At 39.6% G+C, this 16,974-nt stretch overlaps 2 protein-coding genes across 6 annotated transcripts in view; one reads left to right on the top strand and one right to left on the bottom strand.

Moving 5' to 3' along the window:
- Positions 1-2,377: 2,377 nt before the first annotated feature.
- On the top strand, positions 2,378-9,656 carry LOC122661579 (histidinol-phosphate aminotransferase, chloroplastic-like). 2 transcript variants are annotated; one of them, XM_043857016.1, is made up of 10 exons: positions 2,378-2,484; positions 2,807-3,060; positions 3,232-3,315; positions 3,565-3,719; positions 3,866-3,963; positions 4,542-4,650; positions 5,165-5,322; positions 6,453-6,595; positions 6,725-6,865; positions 9,507-9,656. In XM_043857016.1, the coding sequence occupies exons 2-10, from the start codon at positions 2,812-2,814 to the stop codon at positions 9,636-9,638; spliced, it is 1,269 nt and encodes a 422-aa protein (XP_043712951.1). In that variant the 5' UTR covers positions 2,378-2,484; positions 2,807-2,811; the 3' UTR covers positions 9,639-9,656. The 2 variants fall into 2 exon arrangements, with proteins under 2 accessions (XP_043712951.1, XP_043712952.1); XM_043857017.1 differs by having other exon boundaries at positions 2,394-2,484; positions 2,835-3,060.
- A 4,172-nt stretch (positions 9,657-13,828) lies between these two features.
- Positions 13,829-16,974, bottom strand: part of LOC122661367 (protein furry homolog-like) — a 56,905-nt gene continuing 53,759 nt past the window's right edge. For all 4 annotated transcript variants that reach the window (XM_043856740.1, XM_043856741.1, XM_043856738.1 and 1 more), the window contains one exon: positions 13,829-16,957. In XM_043856740.1, the coding sequence (XP_043712675.1) occupies positions 13,901-16,957 (3,057 nt within the window). In that variant the 3' untranslated portion in view covers positions 13,829-13,900. The remainder of the gene's footprint in view (positions 16,958-16,974) is intronic.

Here is a 16,974-nt window from a genome sequence, read left to right as displayed (position 1 = left end):
GATTACAATTTTTAAAACCCTGGTACTGAGCCCCGTACCTCCTTCCTCTTCCCCGTCTCCATTCCCAATTGCAGCAGCGGTTTCTCTCCCCAAGGGTATTGAGCCCCCTGCTCCTTTCTTTTTCTTTGAGTTAGCAATATTTTAGATGCCTTTGTTCACCACTCTACTCCGTTCCAGGCAATTACAACCATGTTTTAGCTACTATAATGTGCATGAATGAGCTTGTATGTATGTATGTTTTATTTTCTACATGTGTATGGGCATGTATTGTACGAAAAGTGGAAAAGTGGGAAGGAGAATGATAAACCAAAAAACTCGGATAAGATCAGATAATACAAAATAGTTCAACCATGTAGAGAGCTCCATGGGTTGCCCTCTTGTATAATTTCTGCCAGGATGATAATGTGCAAATTGATTTGGCGAAACAAACATCTGAAAGTTAGGCGATGTACCACAGGCTGTCATATCATTTAGAGTTGTGAGGTTAAGTAATAAGATCTAATTGGAGTTCTTAATTGAGATTATTAGAGACTCAATTGCAATGTCAAATTTAATTAATTATATGTTAATTATGATTTCATATATTATTTAGGTATCATGTTTCACTTCGGTTGTACTGTGATTTTTGTAAAGTTATATTGTACAGAAACATAAACACATGTATTATTTGATATGAGGTAGATGTTAAAGCTTCCCTGTGTTGGCATCGAATAGGAAACTTGGTATTGATGAGTGTTGCAACAAGATTCGTCTTGGTGATCTCTTGATGCTGAGGTGACCTGCACAGAAGAACAAAACTAGCTAAGCAATAGAGGCGTCATCAGTTTGAACCATCGAGAACTCTCTGATGCTTAAATTAGATCTCTTGCAATAGATAATTCTCTAAACTAAGAATGAAATAAAATCCTCCTCATTACCTGGGCTAGGCTTCGCTTTTTATAGGGTTAAGATGATAGACTGAAGTAGAGCTAAGCTAGTAGACCGTTGTGAAGAGTCCCTTGGAGATCTGACTGATGTTTGACACCTGATAGCTTGGTCCACATGGAGGCAGATCCTTCGCTATTAGAGGAGGTTCCTTTTTCCATTAGGATTTGACTAGCTGAATGGTCTGAACGTGGAAGTTGCGTGTGAGGTGACAGTGGGGTCGGTCTGACATCTAACAGGTGGTATGATGAGGTGGATGGATTATCTGAGGGGTCGACTTTTTTCTCGGGTCGGCCTAGCATCTGACAGGTGGTATGATGAGCTGGATGGATGACCTAAGGGGTCGGCCTGACATCTCACAGGTGGTATGATGAGTTGGATGGATGATCTAAGGGGTCTGCTCAGTTACTTGAAGGCCTAGTTAGTATCATCCTAGATGTTGCCACATGTCATCATCTCACTAGTCGATAGCAATTTGGTTCATCAATGAGCAATCATATTAAACACCTATTGTATTCATTGTCGTATGCATTTTATAGTACTAAAATTTTGAAATGTATTATTTCCATCTAATCCGTTTAATTGACGTATGTATCTATACCCATTTTATTGCAGTTCTTGAACTTACTAAGTATGACGTCAACTAGCCAATCCTTCCCTACAAATAAAGGTAAAATCGTCCAATATAACCTGATACAATTGATACATATTAGTACTGGTATTGATACTTATGTACTGATACTGATATTAAAAACCATACATAATAGGGATCCAGCTCCTCTGTAGTGTGGGGGTGCGCCAAAGATCGTGGCGTGGTATTAGAGTTCGCCACGTGGATGAGCTCCCATTTGGACGGTGTGAGGTGATCTAGATATCCAATTTTCAAAATTAAGAAATCCTCTTGCCCATCGTATGTGCACCATGCTCAGTTGTGCTTCTTCGATCCACGCCATCCAAATGGAAGCTCGTCCACGTGGTGAACTTTAGTGTTGCGCCACTAGATCTCTAACGCACCCTCGCGCTACAGAGGAGCTGGATTCTCATATGAGGGGATCTGGCTCTCCTCCAGCCGTGGAGGGAGCTGGAGGGTCTAGCGCTCGGAAACCACGTGGTGAGCTTTAGTGTTTTTGTTGTCATTTAGTGGGGGCTGGACCCTCTCGCGGTCCCACCCCCGCCACGGTCGGAGGAAATCCATTTCCCATATTAGCATCGGACCAGGATCCTCTATAGTACCAGCGGGGCGACAGTGCACATCCAACGGCACAGCAGAGGCCAGGTGGCACACATGGCACACATGGCCTCTGCTGTGCCACCTGGCCTCTGCTGTGCCGTCGGATGTGCACTGCAGAGGGTTATCATGCATAAACATCATTTGATGCCCTTTGTTCTTCCCCTTCTCTTGACATCACCCGCCGCCCAAATGCTACTTCGCATACTGCAGGTTGACTGTTATTCTGTTAGGGTGTAAAACATTAAGGCTTAAGGCATAGCCTTCTACCTCTGCCGTTCCAGCCCTTCGTTACCATTCCTTCGCTTTGGCGTTCTGTCTCCAAATTCCAGGTATGCTTAAATGCTTTGTCTTGTTTTTAAAATTCCATAGAATGTATATTCTTTTATCATAGGTGCTGTTGTTTATATTTTTTTTTGCCTTTATTCTCTTTTGCGATCTAAGGAGGTTCAATAAGGCTACATTTGGTTGCACGCTCTCAAATTTTGATCTTATTGATTCTTGCTCTCTGAAATCAATTTGAAAGAGGAATTTTGTTTGGCATGTTCGATTCAATTCCTTGTTCCCACGTATTGAATCGATGTAAAACCACAAAAAAACATCCAGAATCGAGGAGCATTTAAAATATGAATTATTTTGCGTTATACAGTGCAGATTTGATGGGTGTGGTTGATTTCTCTGGTGCTTCCTCTCGTTGCATGATTGAAACCCATCATAAGCTTCGCCCACTGGTATTGTCTAGACCCATCTGTTCATTTGGAGGGAATATCAAATTGGTGATCCGTAGTATGGCCTCAACAATTCCGGCAGACCATGTTAGTCAGAACCGGGAACGTTTGACAGGGGATTCTTTCATCCGTGCCCATCTCAAGAAATTGTCTCCTTATCAGCCTATTTTTCCTTTTGAGGTAATCAAGTTCAGTATATCTGGAAATTGTGCTTGTCTTCATTCCTGTTTTCTTTGATTGGGTGTTTGCTTCTGTACCTAAAAGTAATAATTGGCTAGTAATATTGTCATTTCTGAACACTCGTCTACTGGCCAAGTGAACCATTTTAATGACATGAGTTCCTAACTACAGGTTTTATCTAGTCGTCTTGGGAGAAAGCCTGAGGATATCATCAAATTGGATGCGAATGAAAACCCTTATGGTCCACCTCCAGAGGCAAGGTTCTTAATTCCTTCTTTTTACTTTTATGAGTGGTTCCCATAAAAAGAAGTCATGTTATTGCTGATAGTCCATAAATATTTCTGTTTGAACATGTGGGGTATGAAATGTTGTTTTGTACTTTCCAGTGCTATAGATGTTGTGTAATTTGTTTTCAGAATGTTACCTGTGTTTTGTACTTGCAGCTGCTAACATGATTGTTTGAGGCAAACTTCAGTTCTGAGTACAGATATCAGATTTTTGTAGGTGGTTGAAGCTTTGGGAGCATTGAAATTCCCATATATTTATCCTGACCCTCAAAGCCGTCGTTTACGTGCTGCCCTTGCTGAAGATTCAGGCCTTGAATCGGATTACATTCTTGCAGGATGTGGTGCAGATGAGCTTATCGATTTAATCATGCGGTTAGAAATTAAAGATTCTCTAATTGCTTCAAATACTAGTGTCCTTTCAGTTTGTATAATCTTACAAACTTTCAGTGTGCATCATCTTACTAACTTCAGTAAAGTCCTAACATTTTTTCCCTTTTTTATCTGGTCTACTACTGCAGATGTGTGCTTGATCCTGGTGACAAGATTGTTGACTGCCCTCCAACATTTACAATGTACCAATTTGATGCAGCTGTTAATGGGGCACTTGTAACCAAAGGTTAAAAGGAAATTATTTTTTCTCCTTGATTATTTGGTTTCCTTTTTCCTTTTTTTTTTCCCCCTCTTTTTGGTACTATAAGCAGTTACAAGAGAAGGTATACAGCAGAAGAAAGCATTTAGACAAAAAATTGACCCCCATCTCCCTTGGATATGGAAAGCACCTACTCTTTTGAATTCATCACAAGTAGAAGCCTCCTAGACCACCTTTTCCTTATCTCTCGAAACTACTTGAATAGCTTGTTCCACAGATCAGTCAGAAACTCTATGTTTTCTTCTCCTTCCATGGGTACTGCTATTGCTAATATAGACTCTGGTATTGGTTCCCATAATTTCTTACCTTTTGTATAGCCTCATCTCTGTTCATCACAGATTACACAACCCATAATGTATTGGCTAGCTATTAATTTCTGTATTTCCGTCAGTTATCGTTCCTTACACATTTTTCTTGAATGTAGGATTGAAATTCATCATCACCTGTCCTATCTTTGTGCTTCTGCCATCTATTGTGCTTAATCCTGATATTTAGTATATTCCTTGATGTCAAATTCACTATTTAATTCTAAGTTCTGCTTGCAGTTCCTAGGAAAGCAGATTTCAGCTTGAATGTAGATCACATTATCGAGGCTGTTGAGAGTGAGAAACCGAAAATCATATTCCTAACTTCTCCAAACAATCCAGATGGAAGGTACAGTTTGAGTCAAACCTTTCTTCATGCATTATTTTTGTCTTTTTTGCTTTGTTCATGTGATAAACTCTTGCATTCATAATGTGGCTCGCCTTCAAAGGGGGAATATTTTATTAGTGTATGGACTTACAAAATGCAGCATGGCCCAAGGAACCATGGCAGACTTGTGACTTTATCCTGAAGATCTAGAAAAATAGATGAAAATGATGAATTTATTTGGACTCTTAATGATTCTCGAATCTATGCTTAGAAGTGTCTGCTGTCTAGTTGATGTATATGTGGTAATGTCTCATCAAAAGAATTGTGCAATCAATTTGGGCGTTCAAGATTTCTTTGGTGTGTTTACATGTTTCCTATTGGGGCTTCAGCATGGCATATTAGTTTATGATTCTGAGTGATTCTGCTAACTCCATCAAACTTGAACATCAGATAGCAGGATAGCATGATTGGAGTATGTGGTATTCTTTTTAGTTTCTACTATGACACAATGTTTTTTGAACTTACTATCTTGCAGCATAATAAATGACATTGATCTGATGAGAATTCTTGATCTGCCAATATTGGTTGTGCTGGATGAAGCATACATTGAGTTCTCTGGATTGGAATCTAGAATGACATGGGTGAAGAAGCATGAGAACTTAATTGTCCTTCGGACATTTAGCAAACGAGCTGGTAAGTTTATATCTTGGATTCACTTTTGAAAAAAATGTAAATGGGTTTTTTTTTTGGAGTAATAAGACTATTCCAATTACGATACTTGTAGAGAAAGAATCGTAATAAACGCAAAGGAGGGACATCTTGTACCCAGATGCAAAGGGCTTGCACTAAGATTTCTGTATGTATGGGGTGGGGTATTAGTATATCTGACACATAATTTAAATGTGACAATTTTTCCTCTAAAACACAAGATTTTATTAGTTCTTTTCTTCTAGGGAAGATACTAATCGCAGCAAGAATGGAATTTCCACAATGACTGCAAACCCCTTGCCACGGGGTTGGGGTTACTGGAGGAGGTGTAGAGCGAGATATTTGTGAATCAGGAACTGTGGACATCTAGTTTGTCATTTGCAGCTTATGTTTGTTAGGTCTGACTGGTGATAGACAGTGGAATTGCGTGATAAGAATCATTGAGCTGACCTCAAGTACTTGGGATAAGGCTTTCTAGTGAAAAGTAAGAGACTTGTTTGGCAGATGCTAGGTTTTTCTAGTTTTTGGCATATGCTAGGTTTTGAGTCTCAATAAATAATGGAATGGTTTAATGGGAATCATAGTGCTGATCCCAAGCACTTGGAAAGAGGCTTTCTTGATTTGGCTTTTTCAACCCTAGCCTGGCCTACGGGCTAGAGTTCCCAGCCCAAGCTCCTGAAAAGGTTGCGCTGGCCTCTGGCAGGTTCTTCAGGCCCAAGTTTTACCGCTAGTTGTGTACATGATGAAAACTTTCCATGTATACAAATGCCCTACCAATTCATTTATCTGGAATATTCAATCAGTGGGAACTAAGTATTTATCTTTTTGAGTTTTGACAACCTTAACTTCGATGGATAAGAAGATAATTAGTAATCTTGTGGATCACAGTATGTAAGTCTTGGAGTATCTATTGTGTCTGATTTTATGTTCAATACTAGAGTTAGCCAACTATTCAAGCACTTCAGTTTGACATGCTTATCATTCAATTGCAGGTTCATCATATATTCCTCATATTAGTTGTATAGAACTGTCAATTTCAAGATCTTATTCTTCAGGTCTAATTTTATTTTTGAGTGTAATTATGGGATTTTACAGGCAAGTTAATCTTGAAACAGGGTTAGCTGGACTCCGAGTGGGATATGGAGCATTTCCTCTCAGCATTATTGAATACCTTTGGAGGGCAAAGCAACCATATAATGTGTCTGTTGCTGCTGAAGTTTCTGCTTGTGTAGCATTGCAGAACCCCATCTATTTAGAGGTACTTTGAATCTGTGGCTTCAGGGCTGTCTATCATTCTTTTATATTTTTATCATCCAATTATAAATACCAATATTAAATAAGGAGCTTTGTACTTGAGCATTTTATTCACTAGTAAGAATTTTTACAGAAGGTGAAGGAGGCTTTGGTACAAGAAAGGGAGAGGCTGTATAAGCTTCTGTGTGAAGTTCCATATCTGAAGCCATATCCAAGCTGTTCCAATTTCATTCTTTGTGAGGTTACATCAGGAAAAGATGCTAAGAAGTTGAAGGTAGTTGCTTTTAATTAGGTTCATTTCTTTTTCAATTTTCTTGTATTTGGTTAGCGTTTTACTGCTGTGCTTCATATTTTACAGGCATGGTCTTGTGATTTGTATGTCAATGCATGATATGATGCCTTATCTAGCATAAAAATTCCCTATCTGATTCTCGCTTTAGCTTGCAACATGACATTTTATTTTTTTCAGTAGTATTTTTTTTTTTTTTGCAAATTCTGCCATTTGACATGTTGAACCTGAACTTTAGTACCAAAAGGGGGGGAAAACTCTGAACTTTGGAATATTACTTTAAAATATTGCCTGGATGAGTAAAAGATAAATAACTAGCAAATGAAAATTGGCTGGATGAGTAAACAATAAATAAACTAGCAGATGAAAATTGTGTGATTATAATGATACAATATTTTTATGAATTATTGATTGAGGATAAATATGTATAGGGGGCATTGGGAAGGGATCTGGATGCAGCATCCTCAAAAGATTCTAGCTGCATGACTTTTTCTGCCAATTGGCAACATCTGGTGTCCTAATTTTATGGACAGGCTGTGATGCAGTTGCATTTGAGTAGTTTGATCAATATGATCTCGTATGTAGGCCTAGGCACAAGATAGGGAGAGGCCCACAAGGTGCTGGCGGTAGTCCAATGGGGAGAAAACAAGTCATGGGTAGTTATATTATAGGTTGGGCGTTTTTATTTTATAGGTTTCATTGTAACAGGCCTAATTTATAAGCTCATATTATTGGGGGTTTAAGTTTGAGTACAGGACTAGTAGTAGTTAGCAGAGTTTTGAGTTAGAATAAGGTATTTAGTAGCACGCATAAAATTCTGTTTTGAGTTTATTAAGTCAAGTAAGTGTGAGAGTGTAAATAGGAGTCCTTTTCTTAGTTGATTTAGGAATTTTGAAAGCTTATATACTTATATATGCCCCCATCAATTAAGCATGACTTGAATAATAGAATTTTGAGATTTTAAATTTTTTTGCTGATGTGCAACTGTGCATACGGGATTGGTAGTCCAGATCTGATCTCCTTCCTCCTCTTCTGCTCTTATCAGGTGTGATATTTCTTCATTCTTCTTCTCTGTTCTTGTTACCATTTAATTTAGTTATTGTATCTCTAGTTCTTCTTATCTCTTCCGTCAACCTGTTGAATTTTGCTCTCTAATATTTCATTTCTCCATCTAGTTGTTCATCTATTTTTTACTGGTTATTACTTCTAATCTGCAATTCTGAGTTTCTGTGATCTACTAAAGTAATTTTAAATCTGAAACTTTGATCTGACCTCCTTCTACATAGACATCTCACATTCAACTCTGTTTGAATAAGATGAACCTCAAAACAAGGGAAAAAACGAGGAACATGAGATGGATATAGCATTATAGCACACCAGATTTCACATGTAGCTTGTCCTAGGGATTCCCCATCTATCCAATTGTCATAATGATGAAATGGAAGTCAACATGGCAGGAAATGGACTTGGGTTGATATCGCCTTCTCATATCTGGACTGACATTATAAACACCTGAACGAAGCTCCTGTAATAGGGCCCTACACATTAAAATAATTGGATCCACATTCCAATCTGGGCCTCTGCCATTGATATTCTTTTACCAGTTTATGGTTGAGAGTTGAAGTCCAAGGCTCCAAGCTCATTGACACATTTGTGATCTATTTCATGACTTCAACACTTAACAATTATTATATTATTATATGCAATTATCTCGAGCGTCCGTATCTTCTTTCGATCCTAATCCACTGCCATTGGGAAGTTCAAGTTCGATCGACCTTCTATCTCTTTCCTTATATGGGCTCTATTCGTAGTGCATTGCGACTTAAATACAAGGCATCAGGATGCCATACAACTTTTTTTGTGTGTCCATTATTACCCATCCATATTGTCACTGTTTCTAATTGGGGGGAGGGGAAAAATACATCCAATATTGCTCACATCAAGGTAATAATATGTTTATTACAAATGGGTCTTCTAATATGTTATTTTTTCTTCTTGAGTCATGAAATGTAGTATAAACATGTTGAGGTAGTAATTTTTATATTAAGTCACCAGCAGATCTATGATGCTGTAGGTCATTACAGTTACTGCTTCTATGCCCCAATCTAGTTGTTCTCGGGGCTGTAAATCTTCTTAAGCTACTTTTGGTAGTGCAATAGAACTCTTCAAATGTTTTCTCATGGTTGCAGTCAAAGAAACAATGAGAAGCCTAAGAAGCTTCTGCAAAACTAGCATAAGCTTGATGATTTTGAACTCTTAGTTTTGTATGTTTACTGCTTTTTAGATAAAAAAAGTTTGGAATAAGTTTTCAATATCTAGGGTTCAAAATACTCTTATCACAAATAACACTAGCTATGTAGTTGCTGGAACCATTTGAAAGATATTAAGATAGTGGTCTCAAAGTGAGCCATCATGTGAAAAGTATACTGGTTTTGTGACCCAAAAACTATTTCAGCTGTTGGACCTGTTTATTTCTACAATTCCAAGCTTATAGCACTTGATTTTATGGTCAAGTCCAAGGCTAAAGCCCTCTGCTTGAACTGTCTAGTTGATTGATTTTTTCATGCTGAAAATTTCAGCTAGTCAGTATCCTCATTGATGATATGAAATTATAAAATTGTTTTAGGATGATCTTGCACAAAGGGGTGTGATGATTCGACACTACAACAACAAAGAACTGAAGAGCTACGTCAGGGTCTCTGTTGGGAAGCCTGAACACACTGATGCCTTAATGGAGTGTCTCAAACTTTTGAGGTAATTCATTTCCCCCATGTAATCAATTTGCTGCAGTCTCCTTCAACCTACTTCAAATCATCTGAAGACGTTAGGGTCTCGGTTGGTCCTTTCTGCATCAGGGTAATGTTTCTTAAATTATACTTTGTGTGAGGTTTGTATCCACTTATTCTGGATAATGAAGAAATGTTGATTTTTGTACTGTGACTTGTTCTCTAGCTAAAATTAATGATGTTTTAGTTACTACTTTATAGAACTTGTCTCAAAATAATTCTGAGACTTCTGTAACTAGAAGAGGTTGGAGATAAAGAAGCCTGAACAGCTACAGAGTATCACTGCTTTTATCATCCCTGGAGGGGAGAGCACTACCATGGCCTAGCTGCTGAATACCATAACCTGGTCTCTCTCTCTCTCTCTCTCTCGTATGTTGATATCTCCTCAAATTAGTGGAGACTTTTGTTAGAGCTCCTGATCAACTCTTGCCTTTTAAGGCTAAGGTTACCCAATGATGTGGCTGACTAAGTAAAGAGTAGGTAGCAACTAGCAAGTGGTCACAGCCCATTGTCCATTTAGTATATTTTCTTTTTCTTTTTAGTTAAAAACATTTCAAAAAAATTGATGGGCAAAGGAAATACACACCGTGCGAACGTTGACTTCTTGTGGGAGATGCCAATACATGCAAGCAGCGTGTAGATCCCTTTGCCCTGTATTAATATGATGTAGAACATTACAAGAGAAGGTAGTTCAATTGCTGTATTAAATCCTGTAACTTCTCGTTTTTGGACTGAATTTCCCTTCACCCTCCTTGAAGAGAACCTGTAAAACACAGGATTCACAATTATGAGAAGAAATTAGTTTTACATCTAGTGCTGAAATGAGTTATTTGCCCCCCTTGTATTCTGCTCTATTTTCGAGTCTGATTTTAAAAAAATTCTAAGGGCCAGTCCGGGTCCTAGAGAATATTCAGGATTAAAAAAAAATAAAATTAAGGCTTCTCACGAGATTGCAAGTAATAAGATGGTTGAAGCCAGAGTTCACCAGATGGAAGTAGTAATGGTGGGAGCATTTGTTCATCAATACTGTGAAAGCACCTCAATGGTGCCAGCATATAAAGAACAAATTTTCACATACAAGATTATTGGGTTCTAGTGGAAGAATTGAATATAACAATTGTTGATACTCGCTAAGAATGCTAATAGGAGTAGATAAGAGTAAGGGTTCTTGGATGCCCTAGGATGGGGTAATCATACACTTTAACAGATGGTTGATGTCTATCTTCTCTCCGGCGGCGGGAGACTATGCTGCAGTAGCCCCAAAAGGCTCAGTTAATCATGTTTTTTTTGTTCTAAAGGCTAATATATCATTTATAGTCTATTTAAGCCATTAATTTCAAGGGAGAACATTTTCCAAATAGGACATTAAATTGAAATGCAATGTAATAATTTGAAAAAACTCCCAATTTAATTTTAGGGACCAGTTTTCATGCATGGGTGTATGAAACATGATCAACACTTCAGCCATTGGATAGGCACATGAGAAACGAGTATTCTTATCCAATGATTGATGTGGTGATTGTGTTCATATATGTCCGTGTATGAAGCTTTCACCTTAATATTATAAAGGGAAATTATAAATGTCACTCCCTGACGTTAAATTATATTTTAAAGCACATCCACTAACTACCATAATATCAATCGTTACCCATTTTTGAACGGTGTTAATTTCTTAAATTCCTTAGATCAAAATATGAGCGCCACCTCTTGACGTTTGCTTATATTTTAAAACACACCCACTAATTACCATAATATCAACCTGCCAGGTGTCGACCACTTCACCCAGAACTGCACCAAGCTCAGACCCACCCTTGAATATCGCACCTGCCAAGTTGGTTGTTTCCCTCTACCAAGTTGCCCAAATATGTTTTGTCGTCATGTGTAATAAAAATAAAATAAATAAAGAAGTACAGAATAAACATGCTTCTTGGGTAATAAAAATTAAAAATTACAATTGCAAAATGATTTTTAGGAAATATTTCCCTACTGAAACAGATGAGCTATACGATCTTTGTTAAACATGAATTCAGCGAAAATAGCCAAACGTGAAGTAGGGAAAACTAATGAAAATTTATTTTATGAGTTTGGGCGTTGACAACTTTTTAAGGAGGGATTTTCTTATTAATAATTTGTAACCTTAGTATTTTTTGCCCATTTAATATTGTATACAAATTTTTTCAATGAGAATAAATTTTGACATTTCACATTTGTACTTGAAATATGTGTATGACAATGACACCTTTGATAATGAGATAATGGGACAATTAAAAGAATGTGTCAAATTCTAAATACATTCATAGAGCTATCAATGTGTCCTTCACATGGATTTAAATCTTCTCCAATTCCCCAATGGTGTAGTGCGGTGCAATTCGGGGTGGAGAGGTCAACACCTGACAGGTGTGATATTCAAGGGTCTGAGTTCATTGACCCAGTTTTTCTTTTTTCTTTTTTGTTTCACCAGTTCAGCACCTTTGGATGTTGCTTGCTGGTGTCGACCTCTCCACCCCGAACTGCACCCCTTACAGGCTTTAGCATACAAACAAATGCCAATATGTTGCTTTCTTGAAATTAAAGGAATGCCTTGTTTGGAAGAATGGACAACAAAAAAAATTTAAAAAAAATGACAAGCCTAGACTTCGTGAACAAAGCTGTTCACTCTTCCAGAGGTCATAAACCTCAAATCTCTAAAACATTTAAGAATTTCACTTCGTCCTGAAATCCAATCTTTTCCGGTTGAAAGGCTACTGGAAAATTTTCAATAACCAACTACTTTGAAATGTGCCTAACTCTAACAACAATTTAGAGGGAAGAAGGCAATTTAGTATTATTATGATATTTGCATTATTTTTATGGGTTGAATGCCATTCATTTTTAGGGATAATAATTTTGCAAAAAAGGTTTAGTGGCATGGTATGTTCATCATGATTAGAACTTCCTCAAGCCATTTCTCAATAACATTACGTGGAAGGTCACCCACTGTTTCAGGGAAGCGGCTAAATTCATCTGCAAATTTAGATCTTCCTTTTTATGTTAAGGAAGATTTATTCTTGGATGCAACTAATAGACCTAGATATAGATTTTTTTTAGTTTTTGGAATTAAGGTTTCCTACTGATGGCATTGCCAAAGACGAGACTTGGAGAAAGCATTCCTATCTTTCTTTGCCTTATCGAACCATCTAGTGGCTATGTGAAAAGAAAGTTCACTGATCGAAGCTGGATACTGGTCAATAACAACTTTTAGAGAGCTTGCGACAGACTCAGAGGTATCCACCTCCCTAAAAACCAGAGAACGGGAAAGACTCCACGGGATATCCTTTGTTCTTTGTAATGGATTTCTTTTAATATAATCTGACCAAGCAAAAAAACAGTTTCTAACTTTATTTTTAATGTAGTTTTTAGCGAAAGGATTAAAAAACAAAAATACATATTTTCTTCTTCTCCTCTATTAGTTTTCTTTTTCTTCCTTATTTCTTTTGTTCCCAGAATAAGCTGGTTACCATGGTCTTGGTTTAATATGATCATATTTTTTTCAAGCTAGGTCTTGTCTCATTCCACCTATCCAAGCAAAGGTGTTTTGGATCCTAAAACTATGTTTAACTTTCGTGCCATTTTATGTTTTCGAAAAACGTCTGGTTTTTTGCTTACTGTCCAAAACCATTCTGAAAGCGGCCAAACAAAAACCAAAACCAAAAATCAAAACCAAGCAGCTTTACAGTTTACCCTTTGGACCAATTTTTAAACCATGGATGCTGCCATTGTTATTATTAATTTTTTCAAATGTTTTTCATAAAACCATTGTGCAAACTTCTGCTCATATAAGTGAAACACTATTAATATTTGGGGTTTTTTTTTAAGCATACAAGCATGTCTCTATGTTCAACAACAATTACAAGACAGTGAAAAGGGGGGGGGGGGGGGTGTTACAGGACTGTTTTTATCCAATTACGAAAAATGTTGGCTAGAAACCATCTCATATTATTGTGGTTCCTCAAATATTGGTGATACATAGGATTGTTCTCTTGTAAAAATATAAAATACAAGGGAACCTCCCATATCTACAGAACCAACTGCTAACACCTCCACCACCAGGGTGAGGATCCTTTCCACTCACTGGAGAGGTTTAGTGAGAAGAAACACCTTCCCAAGAAAATAACTAAACAAATGGGGGGTGGGGGGAGGTGGAAGGTATGATACATACAGGCATGGTGTCTGAGATCAGGGCAATCAAATCAGACTATGGGTTCCCAATGGTGGTCGCAAAAGGTACAAGCCTTCTATAGTCCTTCCTCCGCCCAAGAGCACATGAGTCAAGCACCCGCCCAAGAATCAAACGTGTATTCTGCAAAGCTACCTCTCGAGGTGATGGACCTGAATCGATTGCACCTCCCTGCATTGCTGGCACTGGGCCTGCTCCAAACCCTGATCCCATGGAGAACTGGAGTGGTCCACTCCTAGCCTTAAAAGAGCTTTGAGGAGCAAGCACCTTCTCCTCAGTACTGCCAAACCCACTCTCAAAAGAACCAGCCTCCTGAGGATATGACCCTGTCAAGGAGCTACAGCTCTGCAAGAGTGCTTCCAACACACTCAGCGCTTCCCAACAGAGAGTGCTCTCCACTAGTTGTGATACGATAGCATATACATGAGGGCTCTGGGCAGCATCCATGGGTGTGTGCTGGAGCAACGCCTTGAGTATGAGCAATATCACACGCTGATATTCTATTGGACCTTTCTCCAGTACCCTCAACAAGTGCCCAAATGCCAGAGCTGAGTGCTTTGGGAACCACTCAGCGCACAATAGTGGCGAAACACAAGAAAGCAGGTTATCAGTGGTCATGATCATGCCTTCAGCATAAGCTATAAATACAGTCGCAAGCTCATCTAGTGATTTTGCTCGACACCAAACTGCTAAGTTGGCAGCAACAGAACAAGCCTTCTGGTACTGCTGTTGTAGTGGTGAAGTAGGTGAGTCCTTGGTGAGCTGCAAACATATCCAGGGAAGCAAACCTGTGATGTGCATTAGGAGTCGTGTTTCAGCATCCCCAAATATAGAGTCACACGAATGCACTGTTATTCGAGAGAGCACCTCAATCGAGGACCCATGGCTCACAGTTGACATAAGCCCCTTGAGGACAAGAGGTTGCACCCCTTCAAAGGCTGGAACTTTTCCATTTGCTGGTGGTGGCTCGCTGCCGATCCTTGATTCCATCCGTTGGAGATCCGATGACTCACAGCCAATTGTATCAAGCTCATCCCTGGGCATGCTTGAGAGAAGCACATTCTCTGTTGTGCTATCCCGGAATGATAACCGATCAATCACACAGGCAAAGAGCTGTAGCACTTGGCAGTACACATGCACAAAATCAGTGTGCATCATAGCTACACACCCCCAGAAAAGTTGGGGATAAAGAATTGCTTTCTCTGGTTCCATATTCTCCACCATCACTTGCAAAGTTAACAGAATCTCCATAATGAAGCCCAGAACTGATGGCACGGGGTTCCCGAGGCACCTATGAAGGCACCGAAGTAGGGACACACAATTGTCACTCGTGACGCTGGGTCGCAATGCACGATAGATTTGGTGTGAACGGCATGCAATGTGCTTAGATGTGCACTCCATGGCCCACTTGAGTGCCTCTGCTCCCCACGTCTCCTGGAGGTCTCCTTGGAAGAAAATAGCATAAACCATGCTTTGCACAAGGGCCGACAGGAGGGCTGCACTTGGGAGTTCAGTTCGAATAACTGTGGGGTCCTCGTTTTCCCACATCATACTCCCACGCTTTGACTGCACATACTTGATCAGGCTTACAACCTGCTGTTTGTTCTCACCATCATTGTTCTCAACCTCATACAATTCCAAGTGCCGGCCAGCAAGAGAGTATAGCAGATTAACAAGCAACTGCTGGCAGTGCTCTAGCACAATGTCTTCTGAGCTATCCATTGACACAAATGTGACATGAAAGAGCAAAGGAAGGTGCTCACGGAAATCCTCATCATTCTCATAAGCAATCTCTGCAAGTAGAATCAATGCAATATCAGCATGGGTTAGCGAATGCTGCTGGTGCCCCTGTAACGCCGATTGAAGCTCTCCAGCGTTGACCCCATGCACCATATTACCAGAATGCAATGCATCGTCACCAGAGTTTGGTGTGTCAATGACATAGTCACCACTGTCTCGAGATACATGGCGGCTGCGCAAGCTCCCTGTTGAGCTCCGAACCCCCATCAATGGCCCTGACATGTTTACCATTGCTGGAAGGAGCTGCCCAGACCGTCCAGAAGAAACAGGAACTATGTTCATTTCTGGAGGCATTGGACTCAATGGCCCTGAAATGCTTCGGCCTGTTAAACCTACAGTGCGCCAGCTCAGGCTCCCACTCGTGTTCCTAAGAGGTCCATCAAGAGAACCCCGCACAAGCAGTGGAGACATGTGTGGTTGGATGTCCACAACAGATGCAATTTGAGTTGCTGTGGGCCCTTGGGAGAACTCCAATATAAAATTTCCACCTGCATCAGCCTTCGGTCTAACTGGTTCCACACTGTCCTCCAGCATCCGCTGAGCCAATTGGTAAACCAAGTGGTCAATTGTGCACTGTGGACATATTCGTGCAAGGTATAAACTCACACGTTTGGCAACTGAGAAGTAAGTTGCAAACGCTCCACTAATTTCAGCAGAAGCATTCGAATCACAATCTTCAATTCCTTTGGTGATCAAGAAATCAAGGACTGGACTAATGTTCCTGGGTTTGCTTGCAATTGTGCTCCAAAGCTTCTCAATTTCATCAGGGAACTGGTCCCCATGCCTCCATGTTACATAATAAAGACTTTTTAGTAATCTTTCACTCCACCCAGAGTCCTTGAGCTTCCAGAAGTTCAGGTTCTCAATCCATGGAGCCATGCATGTCAATACCTGATGCTGAGCAATTATGTCCACCGCATCAAGTTGCCGCTGCATGATCTCCTCACACAAAAGCTGGCTCAGTTCAGGATGATCTTTGGCAAGTTTGCATGAGAGTTTGTATTGAAACTGTTGGTAGGAGTCAGGGAGGTTACCAACAGCAGCAGCTCGATAGCGTCCTGCACCCTCAGTGCCCTCCTCAGCCCACTCACGGACAGAAAGTGTCTCAAGCATCTGAAGAGCATCGTCACGTATGTGTTTTGATGGGTCAACCACCTTGTAGAGTATCAGGCTCAAAAGTCTCTGGATTTCACATCTTGGGATCTCTTGGCGCATGTAGACTTCAGCAAGCACACTGAAGTAACCATCAGCAATTGCAGCATCGGAGTAGTAGCACTGATGAAATTGCAACT

Source organism: Telopea speciosissima, chromosome 5 (assembly GCF_018873765.1).
Source record: "Telopea speciosissima isolate NSW1024214 ecotype Mountain lineage chromosome 5, Tspe_v1, whole genome shotgun sequence".
Lineage (NCBI taxonomy): Eukaryota > Viridiplantae > Streptophyta > Magnoliopsida > Proteales > Proteaceae > Telopea > Telopea speciosissima.
The sequence above is the reverse complement of the archived record's forward strand: the minus strand, read 5'-3'. Positions and strand labels throughout refer to the sequence as shown.